Consider the following 13,885-nt stretch of genomic DNA (forward strand, 5'->3'; position numbering starts at 1 on the left):
CTGTCTGAGTGAATCCAGATTGAATGACCCTCCAACAGGTTGGTTCAATGCTGAAGAGACAGGCAAATCATCCAAAGCCCCCAAAATGTAATAGACAAAAACAGGATTTTTTTTAAAGACCCAGACCCCTACACCACTAAGCTGCCCAGAACTCCTCTCAAGCCACAGATAGCCTTGTGCTTGGTGTAAACTGAATCATTTTTTCCAGAGACAGTCTTTACTTACTGTGTCCAACCAGAGGGAGGAGGGTGAGGCGGACCTCATGTTACAGATAGGATTGGCAGCAAGGATGGGAAATGTCATTATAATGGGGGACTTTAATTATCCAGATATAGACTGGGCAGAAGGAACCGCACACTCAGCCAAGGCTCGGCAGTTCCTAAATGTTTTGCAGGACAATTTCATGGGTCAGATGGTGAATGCACCGACAAGAAGCAATGCGGTACTTGACCTACTGATTACCAACAATACAGACCTGATCACGGATATAGAAATACGGGACAACTTAGGGAACAGTGACCATAGGTCAATTGGTTTCAGTATTAATTACAGTAATAGGAAACACAAGGGTAATATAAGGACACTGAATTTCACAAGAGCCAATTTCCCTAAACTGCGCTCGCTGCTAGAAAATATCAAATGGGATAGAACCCTGGGAACAAAGAACACGGAGGAAAAATGGGAGTGCTTCAAGAGCATACTTAACAAGGGAGTGGGCCAGTGCATTCCACAGGGAAATAAATTTAAAAGAGCAAAACTAAACCCTGGGTGGCTAAACTCCAACATTAAAATGTATATTAGAGCTAAAGAAAAGGCCTTCAAAAAATACAAGACTGAGGGGTCATTGGCAGCATTTAAGCACTACAAAGAGTGTAATAAGAAATGTAAAGATGAAATCAGGGCGGCTAAAATAGAACACGAGAGACATATAGCGGAGGAGAGCAAAAAGAACCCCAAGAAGTTTTTTAAGTATATAAACAGTAAGAAAGCCAGGCCAGAGCACATTGGCCCCATAAAAGATGATAAAGGAAAAATGGCCACTGAGGACAGAGAAAAGGCGGAAGTGTTAAATAATTTCTTTTCTTCAGTCTTCACAAAGGAATCGGGGGGCTACACGAAACCCGCTTGTAAGGCCGAACTAAATAATACACCTCAGGAAGTGCCGCCATGGCTAACAGAGGATAGACTTAGAGCTAAACTAGAGAAACTTAACATAAATAAATCCCCGGGACCGGATGGCTTGCACCCGAGGGATCTTAATGAGCTCAGCCAGGTGATTGCCAGACCATTATTCTTGATCTTTAAGGATAGTTTACAGACGGGTATGGTGCCAGCTGATTGGAAAAAAGCCAACGTGGTACCAATATTTAAAAAGGGGCCGAGATATATCCCGGGTAACTATAGGCCGGTCAGCCTAACATCAGTAGTCTGCAAAATTTTGGAGGGGATGATAAGGGACCACATACAAGACTTTAGTAATGAAAATGGTATTATAAGTAGAAATCAGCATGGATTCATGAAAAAGCGTTCGTGCCAAACCAATCTGTTAACCTTCTACGATGAAGTGAGCTGCCACCTAGATAAAGGTAAGCCTGTGGATGTGGTGTATCTGGACTTCGCAAAGGCCTTTGACACCGTTCCTCACAAACGCTTACTGTACAAACTAAGGAAGGTAGGTATGGATCATAAGGTGAGTACCTGGATAGAGACCTGGCTCCAGGGGAGAGTCCAGAGGGTGGTGATTAATGGGGAGTACTCGGATTGGGCGGGTGTGGAAAGTGGGGTCCCCCAGGGTTCTGTCCTGGGACCAATCCTGTTTAATTTATTCATAAATGATCTAGAGGAGGGGATATCTAGTACAATCTCAGTATTTGCAGATGATACTAAATTAGGCATGCCAATATCTTCTATGCAGGATGTGGAAATCTTGCAAGCAGACCTGAACAAAATAACGGGGTGGGCAACCACATGGCAGATGAGGTTTAATGTAGAAAAATGTAAAGTAATGCACTTGGGTGCCAGAAACCAGAAAGCAAGCTATTCACTAGGGGGTGAACCTCTGGGTGAGTCTAGGATGGAAAAGGACTTGGGGGTACTGGTAGACAACAGGCTTGGCAGTGGCATGCAATGCCAAGCCGCCGCAAGCAAAGCCAACAGAATACTGGGATGTATAAAAAGGGGGATTCACTCCAGAAATAAAGAGATTATTCTCCCGCTCTACAAGACTCTGGTCCGGCCACATCTGGAGTATGCTGTCCAGTTCTGGGCACCAGTCCGCAGGAAGGATGTGCTGGAACTGGAGAAAGTCCAGAGGAGGGCAACAAAAATAATTAGGGGAATGGAGGACATCGGCTATGAGGAAAGACTACAAGCACTGAACCTATTCTCTCTGGAGAAGAGACGATTGAGGGGGGATATGATATCAATGTACAAATACTGTACTGGCGACCCTAGCATAAGGAACAAACTATTCAGAGAAAGGGAATACAATAAGACACGTGGCCACTCACTAAAACTTGAGGAAAGGCGGTTTAACCTTAAAGTGCGTAAGGGGTTCTTCACTGTAAGAGCGGTAAGGATGTGGAATTCTCTTCCACAAGCAGTCATATCAGCGGGGAGCATAGATAGTTTCAAAAAACTATTAGATGTACACCTTAAAGACCACAACATACAGGGGTACACAATGTACGGTTAAAAGCAAACACACACGCATCATGGGTTGAACTGGATGGACTTGTGTCTTTTTTCAACCTCACTAACTATGTAACTATGTAACTATGTAATGGACTCCAAGAAAAGGATTTCTATGGTAATTACAAAATCCTTTTTTGTACAGCTGTTTGCGGTGTATGTCTATTTTTACTTTTTAAAATATTATATATATTTTTTCTCATGTAGATTTTAGATATATATTTTGCCTGTTCAATGTATTTTTTTATTTTTGTGTACAGGGACAATGTATAAAGTAAATTACCCCTCTTGCATCACAGGTACACTGTGCAACCAATATGGTTCTCAAGCAGTTAAAAGATGCGTAGGCTTTTCAAAAAAAATACAAAACATTATACTCACCTAGGTGGATGCAGCATCGATCTGATGCTGCATCTGTCCCCTGCTGGTTCTACAGTGAGAACTGAGAGATCAAACACTGCAACTGCTTAGTTTTTCCCCTCCACTCTAAACAGGGATCCATGACTGTCAGTAACTGGCTTTCTGCTCTGCCCCTCCAGCGCTCACTAGAGAACTGAGCTGTGGGGGACACACACACACACACACAGTTCAGTAGCATAACAGGAGTAGATGCCAGTTGGAATGACAGCATCTGTTGAGGAGGGGACCAAATGAGGCCTGGCCATCTGTTCCCAATCAGGAGACTGTCCAGGAGAGATGAGGCCCTATGCTTACCCTCCTCATCAGAAACCTTTCCCTAGGGCTGTTACTGTCCCTCATAGATGGGGCACCTGCCCCTACTCTGGCCACTTGCCAAAATCTGGGAGCCAGGGCCTTAAATAGGCTCTGACTGACCCAAAATGGCTTCCTAAGTCACACTTACTAATGGCCTCTACATAACGAATTTTAAACGCAAGCACATGCTATCACTTCTGCACTGATCTGCAGCTCTGACCTTGAATCACCTCACAGTGATCGAGTGAATATCACCAGATTCACCACCTAGGAACTCTTTGCCTGCAACATTGGAGAAGGATCTTTCCAATAATCTCCTAAAAGTTTGCACTTAGGAAGTTTATATTGAGCATGCCCTAACAAGTGCCTATCTTTGACTTTCTGACACCAAAGATTAAGGACATCTGATCCAGGTAAATACATAACAGGCAACTATAAATCTTTTAGCAGTAGTGATTTACCATTTCTCAAGGAAAGTTTTTTGCAGTTGTTAACACATTAGTATGTATTTATGAAAAAAGATGTTATCAGTCATTCATAATCCAAGAATCATTCAGTCTAAATTAACTAATTTAGGAATGGAATCACATTTGCTAGTCTAATTAAAAATTACAGTCCTTAGACTTTCTTCTAGAGACAGCTATGAAAGGGGTACAAATTGCTGTCACTCTAACTGTAGCAAAATTCTTTAAACCCAAAAACAAAAGTGTATTAATCTACAGCTCACAATAAGTTTTCTTCCTTTAAGCTTTTTTTTTCATTCTTTTCAGCTGATGATCCAGCCAGTAAGTCTGTTATTTTTCAACTTAGATTAATAGACCAAGCTATTCAGACAAAGTAGCTAGAAGAGTGTTGAGACAAACCATTTACCACTGACAGAGATCCTTCATATGGTCAGCTGTTATTCATTTTTATTCATGTTTGAGATAACTGCTTGTAAAGTATTAGCTGGAGTTCAGCTTCAGTCAAGTCCATATAAATCTGCTAGTCTTAGGCTCGGTTCACACTAGGGCGACCTGTGAGGCAACCTGGTCACCACACAGGTCGCCACAGGTCGCCTCCCATAGGGAAGCTACAGACCCGTTCTAATAGGAGCGACACAAGTCGCTCCGACCTAGAAAAAGGGTCCGGAGCTTCTTTGGGGCGACCAGGAGGCGACCGCCATAGACTTCAATGTTATGAAGTCCGTGGCGGCCGCTCCGAGGTCGCGGCGCGCTGCTCGCACCGCGACCTCGGAGGTCGCGGTGCGAAGTAGCGTCGCCTGCATGTGAACGGGGGCTAACACTACCTTCTCCATGGACTGTCAACACTGCTGTCCAAAGGTGTCTGCTTCAAAAACAAAAGGAGACAAATGTTGCAATCAACTGCATATGTAAGGGTGGATAAGCTGAAATATATTACATTTTTGTATTTTTTGTTTAATACTACTTTAGGAGTTTATTTTAATTTGAATATTAGGTGACAGTCTAAACAATATACTAACCACTTTTTTCCTGTACATAACAGCACTTCGAATACATGTAAGTAAATCTACTGTATCCATTCTGAAAAGGACAGACTGTGAATTTCAATTTGAAGTAAGAGGCGAGACCTATCTGAAGGTATGAATTGTACAGCAAAACAAATGCATTGCAATCAGTAAAGAAGCATTTGTCTTGTTTGAGATCATGCTTACCAATATTACCTTAAAAACAAAAAACTGTTACTGAAAAATGCATGCTGTAAACTATATTAGAACTGAATAAGAAAATAAAAAGTATGGTTGTATATATGATTTTTACATTCTGAATAACACATGCAATATGGTTAATTTTCCCTCAAGCATTATGCCAATGCCCTGGCTCTCTATTTATATTTTGTTTTCATGTAAACTTTCAGGGTAAGGGAACAGAAACCACCTACTGGCTAACAGGAGAGAAAGACCACAAATACAACCTCCCTGTACCTCCAACTGTGTAAGTAATCAGTCATTGTTGGAAGCCTTCCTAGAATAATTGAGTTGTTATATTTGTATTTGTTCTAAAAAAGTAAAATTATTAGACTTTTACAATTTAAAATATATGTCATTGTCTAGTTTTACAAGTGTTGAGTTAGCTGACATATGGAACTCATTAGACGTTCCACTCAAACCCCTCCTGTCTCAGACTTTGAAGATTCAACTTTTCTCACTGAGGATTTAAGAATTTGTGAAGTATATAAGTTCTTTATACTGTAATATTTCTTGATTAAGATATTAATATGGAAAATAAGTTTACATTGAGTATACATTTGTTGGTATGTGGACTTTTGGAATACCTTATACATTTATATAATAGTTTTAGGCAAGAATTTCCTTCCCCCTCACTGTGCTCATAAACTGCTGTAGTACTATCACTACTCAGGAACCAGTGAATATTAGAGATCAACATTGACTATTTTTGCTTTGCCAACATTTCAGAAAAAATTAGGACACTTTGTTGCAAAGAGAGAAGATGAAATTAAGGTGACTTTTGGTGTTTTTATTTCAAAGATTTTTATTGAGTTTTATCAGAGAGTACAAAAACAAGAGCATTGTCTGCAAACCATGAGAACAACGAAAAGACACTTGCTTAAAATGATACAAGGAACAAAACCAATGTAAAAAAGCAAGAAGAGCATTGTGAAAGAGGTTGGGTGCTAAATACAAAGGTTGGAGAACTATCCTCCACCACATGATACCCCATATGGGAGCATACTATGTCATGTGGAGGAGACAGCATCCCCATCCCTGACATTTCATTATCCTAGGTTATAAAATGAAATGTGAAGTGTCACCATAAAACAGGATAACAACAATGCTGTGACCTGAATTTAACACGGGGGGGGGGGGGGCCCATCATGTAATATCCATGGAAATCTAAGGCCACTAAAAGTGAGGATGAGGATCTAAGCAATAAAAAGAGCAGTCCCCTTACCACAGTGGCCAAAAAGAATCAGGGTATCATCCAAGAGGCGAAAAATTGGAATACGAAATTAGTGGTACAGAATTCTCAATATTAAAAAAGTAAAGGGGGCTGTTCCATAACTGTGGATCCATTTGTACCAGAGGACCATAGGACTACGAAGACCTCAAAGGATAGGGCCCCAGCTTACATGACATACTATGTATTCTAATATTCTTAAAAGGTTAAGGGGAGAAAAGAAGAAAAAAAAAAAAGGTTGAATCTTGTGGAAAAGAGAAGAGAGACGAAGAGGAAAAAGGAAGTTAGCCCCGCAGAGGTCCCGCCCACTTCACCCAAGTTCCCGCCAAGTGAAGTCTAGGATATGCCCATATAGGTCGCCCAAGGTTCCCAAATTTCTTCAAATTTCTCTGCTCAAATTTCTATAGTCCATAAGAGTGTGTGCTATTTTTTCCTTTTCCAATATACAATAAATTTTTCTCTTGGCGGCTGCAAAAGAAACTTCGGGTTGCTTCCATGCTCAGGCTAGGGACAATTTGGCAACCAAGAGGATAAAGAAAATTAATGACCGAGAGGTTTTGGAGACTTTGGGTATTGGGAGATTAAGCTAAGCTACTAAAGGGGATTTCGATACCTGACAGCCTGTAACTTTGCAGACTAAATAGAATATCTTGTTCCAAAACCCCTAATCCTTGGACAGTCCCACCATATGTGTTTCATCGATCCAGGTAAGTCACACCCTCTGCAGCATTGGGGTGAGGAGGAAGAGAACATTTTGGCTAACCTGGTTGGAACCAGGTACCATCTTGTTAGCACCTTAAAACTTGCTTCAATCAGAGAGACATTGCACATACCCTGAAAGAGCGAAAGAAGGATCTATTCAAGACCTTCAGGTCCCAACTGTTCTGGAGATCATTCTACCATGCCAGCATGTATGGCAACTTGGAGTTGTCTGAGGCAAGGGACAGGTAAATTATGGATATGCCTCCCCTCTACTCCGTGGCTTGGCCACACCATTGCTCGTATGCTGTTAACTTTGGGGGTTCGGGCTTTCTCTTCCAAAGGGTATGCAAAAAAGATGCAAAATGTGTACAAACCTGTACCTTTCAGAGGCAGGCATCTCAAGTTTGCTTTTGCGATAAGGGACCTAGGGGGTTGAGATAATGGCCTATGCGGTATAACCTTTTGTCCAACCATCAACTAAAAGCTCTGATAGCCATTCCAGGGGGGAATTTAGGTTTATGAAAAATTAGGCCAGTGGTTGCATGTCTAAAGTTAAGGAAGGGAGATCCTTCAGGCCATCCCAAAGGACCAAAGAATGAGATAAAGTAGGGGACAAAATCGGAGGATGGTCTTTAGGGGGACACCAATCCAGTGTGAATGTCGCTACTGCTTGCCTCTCTATATGCATCCAATCTGGTTTCTCCAGACGAGAATAAATAATCGAGAGCAAGCCACCTGGTAATACCATAGTAAGTTGGGGACATCCAGTCCCCCTTGATGCCTTGGGCAAAAGAGTACTCGTCATGATACATGGTGTCCAGAGGGACCCCAAATAATTGTAATCATTTTCTCTTGAAAGTTCTGCAAGTGGTCTTGTTTGATGGGAAGTGGTAGAAAGCAAAATAGATACAACATTCTGGGGAGTAAAGTCATCTTAATGGAAATAATCCTGCCAAGCCATCATATATCATGTTGAGCCCAGCTTTCAAAGTCATACTCTAGTCTAGTTTCTTATAGCTTGGGGGGTAGTTAGCTTGATATAACTGTTCCACCCTAGAGGTGAGATTGATTCCTAGATAACAGATGGTCGAGTCACTCCATTTGAATTTGAAGAAGCTTTTCAGTTGTGCTACTACCGATTGGGGACTGAGACATTCAACTCCTGAGATTTGGAGAGGCTGACCAATAAACCGAGACCCAAAGTCCTCTAGCAACTTACAAATATTTGGAAGGAAAGTGACCAGCTATATTATAAAAAGCAGCAGGTCATCCTCAAAAAGACTGCACTTGTGTGTTCGAGGCCCACACTGTACCCCTTTGATATCCGAGTGAGACCGGATTGCTATGGCTAAAGTTTCTATCGCTATTGCGAAAATTAGGGGTGAGAGGGGGGCACCCTGTCTGGGCCCTCTAGCGATTTTGATGGGCCCCAAGTAATACCCTTGGAGATGTACATGTGCTTCCGGGTAAGAGTAGAGTGCTCCTAGAAGGCCCATGAAATTTTGACCAAAGCCCCAGCGATGCATAATGTAGAAAAGATAAGGACAGGAGACCGAGTCGAAGGCCTTCTGAAGGTCTATTGACAGGAGCATGCCCCCCTGCCGACTACCTCCATCCCACTTGGATTGTAAAAGAGAGATGATATCTATTGCTCTATTGATTTGGTCCAGGCCTTGTCTGCCTGGAATAAACCTGACTTGGTTCTTGTGTATATATAGTCCTGTAAAGCAGTGGTCCTCAACCCTGGTCCTCAGGGCCCACTAACAGGCCAGGTTTGCAAGATAACTGAAATACATCCCAGGTTACAGTTACATAGTTACATAGTTAGTGAGGTTGAAAAAAGACATCAGTCCATCCAGTTCAACCAGGTGATACAATTTGCTGCTCAGTGATTGCAGTACTCTAGTCTGCATCTCCCCAAGGTAATACTTAAAATCTGGCCTGTTAGTGGGCCCTGAGGACCGGAGTTGAGGACCACTGCTGTAAAGGAAGCTATACGATTCCTCAGAATCTTGGTCAAAATCTTCATGTCATTATTTATTAGGGAAATATGTCTGTAATTTCCAACCTCTCCCTGATCTTTGTTTGGTTTAGGTATAACAGAAATAAAAGCTGAACTTAGTTGTCTGTCTGACGGATCCCCCTTACGTTTGGAATTAAAAAAGCAAACTAAATGAAGCGCTAAGTGTGTGGCAAACATTTTGTAATAAGGCACGGAAAAGCTATCCAGGCCAGGGGCAGAGCCCCAATTCAAACTTTTAATGGCCTCCAACACTTCTTCCTCTGTTATGGGGGGTCTCCATCCTATCTTGGTGTCGAGCTTCCAATTACGGAATTGGGAGTGAGTCCAAAAGATAAGTCATTTAAATAGTATCACTGACTTTTCCCGTGCTATACAAATGTTCATAAAACGTGTGAAAAGCTTCTATAATGCATTGAGGGTTTAAGGTTGGAACTTCCCTCAACACCCAAATCTTAGGCAAAGAGTATGTGCGCAGCTGAGGGGAAAGTTTAGAGGCCAACATTGGGCCTATTCTATCTTGCTGGTGGTAGAATTTAGCCCGCTCCAATGTATGTACTTTTCTGCTTTGGTTGTGAGAGCTAAGTTCAGGGAAACCTTGTTTAGGAGAAAATATTCCTGAATAATCTTTTCAATTTCCAGCACCCCGATTGGGTCACTGACAATAGATTCATTGATTCTCCAGTGGGAAATACTTGAGGGCCTGCTGTTTCTGCGCAAGGTCAGCAGGACCAAAGAGTGATCCGACCATACCGGATCTCTGATATCAGACTGAACAATGTTTGGTATATGGGCTGTGAAAAGAAAATATAGTCAATCCTAGCAAAAGACTGGTGGGGACACGAGAAATGGGTATAATCCCGTTTCATGGGGGTTAATTTCTCTCCAAGTGTCCACTAGTCAGTACTGGAAGAGCAGTTTGAGACTTCTTTTAGGGGGATGTTTGAGTTGGGCTCCAAGGGGTCTGGACTTATCAAGCCCGTGGTCAAAAGCATTATTCGAGTCCCCCCCCATAGATCACTGTGCCTCTCACAAGTGGGCTTAGTGTTCTGAGCATCGTCCAAAAAAATCCTGCTTGGCCCTGATTGGGTGCATAGTAGGAGATAAAAGAATATAGGTGTTCATCTAGGAGTCCACTGACTAGGATAAGTCTGCCCTCGGGGTCCCTGTGTACTAGTTGTGGAGTGAATTTACAACTTTTTGAGAAAAGCCCAGCCACCCCCTTAGTTTTGTCCTCTGCGATCGCTAGAAAAAACTGAGAATATTTGGCATGGAGGAAAGAAGAGTTATACCGCCTTGGGAAGTGAGTTTCTTATAGAACAGAAATGTCTATTTTTAGGGAGTGAAATAAATATAGGATTTTCCTATGTTTTTCAGTTGAGTCCATCCCCTGTGCATTGTGCAAAACAATACGCAGAGGGGATTGGGAGGCAGTATTTTCAGGCATGGAGCGGAGGGGGGGCTTTGTCCACAGTACTGTCACTTACCCTGACAACAAATGAAGTCCAAGGGGGAGAACTTTGCCAATGAGGCCTCGAAGCCCAGCAGGCTATGCGTGGAGCAGTGGTACTCTGCTGATGGGCTGAAAGATAATAGAGAAAAGTCATAGAAACAGAAGAAAAGATAAGGGAGGTTAGAGAAAATAACCAGAAGAACACATGGAGGCAGGAGGTTTCCGATCCCTCAATGCCCACAGAGCAATCCAATGTTCCATCCTCAGTGTGGAGATGAAGTCCTATCAAGTGGGCATAGATTAACCATAACCACTCGATAGGAAGAGGCACAGGGTGACCGCCCCGGCCCCAACACACATAAATATTTAACTTCTGACAGCAAATTAGGGTTAAACCATTACAATGTGCAACTGGAGTTTCCTAAAAATGGGGCAGGAAAGGGGAAGGATAAGACCAGGGGACTGGGGAGGAAGAAGGAGAGGGGAAAAGAGAGTGGGAGAAGGGGGGGTTATGGGACTGGCCGGGGAGGGAACATCTTGAAAGTAGGTCAGCAGGATGTCTGTATGCCATTGGAAGCATCAGGCACCCCGATGACGAAGGTTTGACTTGACTAAACAGACCAGGGCTATTTCTGAAGTACTGAGGACATCCTTGATAAGTCTGCTGTCTGGGCTAAATTCCTGAAGAAAGAATAATAAAATCGCAGAACTATCAAACTTAAAAACAAACAGAAGCAAGTCAAAAGAAAAAAAAACATTCAAGAGATTATCTCTTTATGTGGGAAATTCCTTTCCAGGAGAGATCAAATGAGCCCAGTGTAGATAGAAGATGATTCTTCTGGAAGTCTGCTTTAATGTCTCCAGTTATTTTAGCAGCAGTGTTGGCTAAAACCCTGTCTAGCAGCACAGAGAACTTGTGGAAAAGGGTCTGCTGGGATGTGCGATATGTCTGTGCTGTGGAATACAGGCAGAGGTGGGGAGACAGGGTGGGCAGCAAAAGTTCCCATAGGAGAGAGCATGTAGTCCTCCAGTGTGCGCCCTATCAGAGATTCAGTTGAAGTTGGGGAGGGGGCCGCGTTGTGTAGGCTACTCATGTTCTTGCCCGATGCTAGCGGGGTAGATGCAGGTGAAGTAAGAGGTTGTAGACGAGGCCGCCATCTTGGAATCGGCCGGGTCTGCCGTAGAATGAAAGCTTGCCCGCAGGTCCCTTCTAGCTGTTCCCCCAGATATGTGCTGATGCCTGAGATTTTCCCCTATTCCGGGAATTCAGAGACGCGTTGTCGGCTGTAATCGTCCATCAGGTGTGCTGGGGAGCTGAGGCGGTGCGGAGCTTCTGACTTAAGCGACCTTTTTGGAGGGTCCCGCGCATGCGCCTGCTTTTGGTGTTTTTCAAGTATGAAATTAGCTTTGAAGGGCTGCTTAGGGTCATTATATTCCTTTAAACCAGGGGTCTCCACATTTTCTAAACAAAGAGGCAGTTTACTGTCCTTCAGACTTTAAAGGGAGCCAGACTGTGGCCAGTGTAAGTAGAAAATGCCTTGGCAACAATGAGATTAAACAGTGCCCCATCATTGGCATAATAATGCACCATTGTTGGTATCGGGGAAGGAATAGTGCCCCATCATTGGAGTCAGGGCAAGGAATAGTGCCCCATCATTGGTGTCATTCCAAGGAATAGTACCTTGTATCAGTGGGAGGAATAAAACCCCAAGGACCAGATAAAGGCAAGCAAAGGGCCACATCCGACCTCCAGGCAGCAGTTTGGAGAACACTGCTTTAACCTATCGCAGACCTGACCTTGTTAGCTAGAAGCATGATGATATTAGGGATGTTGGGGAGAAAAAAATACAACCAAGATTCCTTCTTAAGTACAAAAAGCAAACTGTTGGAAAAAATAAACTGTTTTGTTAATATTCAATATACTGAAATCAAAGACCTATCTCAGAACCCTAATTGTTAAATTTATTGAGTTGTAAGTCTTCAGTATCAGTATATTGAGCACAATTAAAAATAAGATATATTTTCCAGAACAGTTGCTACAGTATTTTTCCTGAGAAAGAATTTTGGTTGTATTTACATAAATGATAAACAGAGAATTTGTGTATGTATTTATACTTTTTCTTTTTTTTTTCTACTTCATAGAAAAAGAAACCACATTAAAAAAAAAAACAATGGCAGAACACATATTTGTGAAATGTTGCTAAGTTACTTATACTTTTGTTACTTATACTTATTTTTAACATTTACTATTTTTGTGAAAAGATAAAATAAAATAACAAAAAAGCAAAAAAAGAGGAAAAAAAGAGAACACGATTTTATTAAAAGGATATTCTAATTTTCTTACAAGCAAATTAGTATTCAACATGACAACATTCAAGTCCAATTTTGATGAAATTTTGAAATTGATGAAATTTCAGCAAAAGGAAGACTACTCCAAACATGATTTAGCCATAAATTCAGCAATTTACTCTGCCCAACTAGGTAAGGTCATAATGTGAGGTAATATCTTTACCTCCTGGCAATGACTGGGAATCTGGTCTAGTGGTCTCCATGGATATCATGAAGGCATTTAATTCTGTATTATAAACCCAAAGAATAATCGTGTGCTAATGAGTGAAGTCAATTAAACAATTCCAATCAATCTCTTCTTTTAAAATGAATAAATCATATTAATTAAATAAATAAAATTCAGCGACAACTGCAACCCACCACCTATCTGGGTATTGAATGTGATAACACTAAAAAAAATGTTGGAGTTTCCTGTCTCTTTAAATGAATAATAATAAACGCAATAAATATAATTTAATACTAAACTCATATACATATATATGTGAGTACATGTAATATATAATGCAAGTAAATTACAAATTAAGAATGTAAGTAAATTACAAATAAAGGAAGAGAAGTCTAAATAACATAGTAACATAATAGTTAAGGTTGAATAAAGACAATAGTCCATCAAGGTCAACCTGTGTAGGTGTGTGTGGACGTATTCATTTTCCATACCCCCGAATGTTTTTATCCTTGAGATGTATGTCCAAGAGTCTTTTAAAAGTAGCCATACTCCCCGCAGTAACTACCATTTGTGGTAGAGAATTCCACAGTCTTGTAGCCCTTACTGTAAAGAACCCCCTGCGTAGTCTGAGGTTAAATCACTTCTCCTCTAATCGCATTGTATGTCCTTGTGTCTTCATACATTCTTTGCGACTGAATAGATTTTTTTCTATGTTGATATCACCATTGAGGTATTTATAAATTGCTATCATGTCCCCTCCCAGGCGTCTGTTCTCCGGGGAGAATAAACCAATCCCCTAATCAGTTTATTTGCCCTTCTCTGTACTCTTTCCAGCTCCAACACATCCTTTC

General features: G+C 41.7%; 1 protein-coding gene across 1 annotated transcript in view; it reads left to right on the plus strand.

Moving 5' to 3' along the window:
• Positions 1-13,885, plus strand: part of GUCY2C (guanylate cyclase 2C) — a gene marked incomplete at both ends in the record, with an annotated part of 728,187 nt that overhangs the window by 687,344 nt on the left and 26,958 nt on the right. The window contains 2 exons of the mRNA XM_082266300.1: positions 4,912-5,006; positions 5,284-5,360. Coding sequence (XP_082122426.1) covers positions 4,912-5,006; positions 5,284-5,360 — 172 coding nt within the window. The remainder of the gene's footprint in view (positions 1-4,911; positions 5,007-5,283; positions 5,361-13,885) is intronic.

This window comes from Pelophylax lessonae, assembly GCF_965119305.1.
Source record: "Pelophylax lessonae genome assembly, chromosome: 8".
Lineage (NCBI taxonomy): Eukaryota > Metazoa > Chordata > Amphibia > Anura > Ranidae > Pelophylax > Pelophylax lessonae.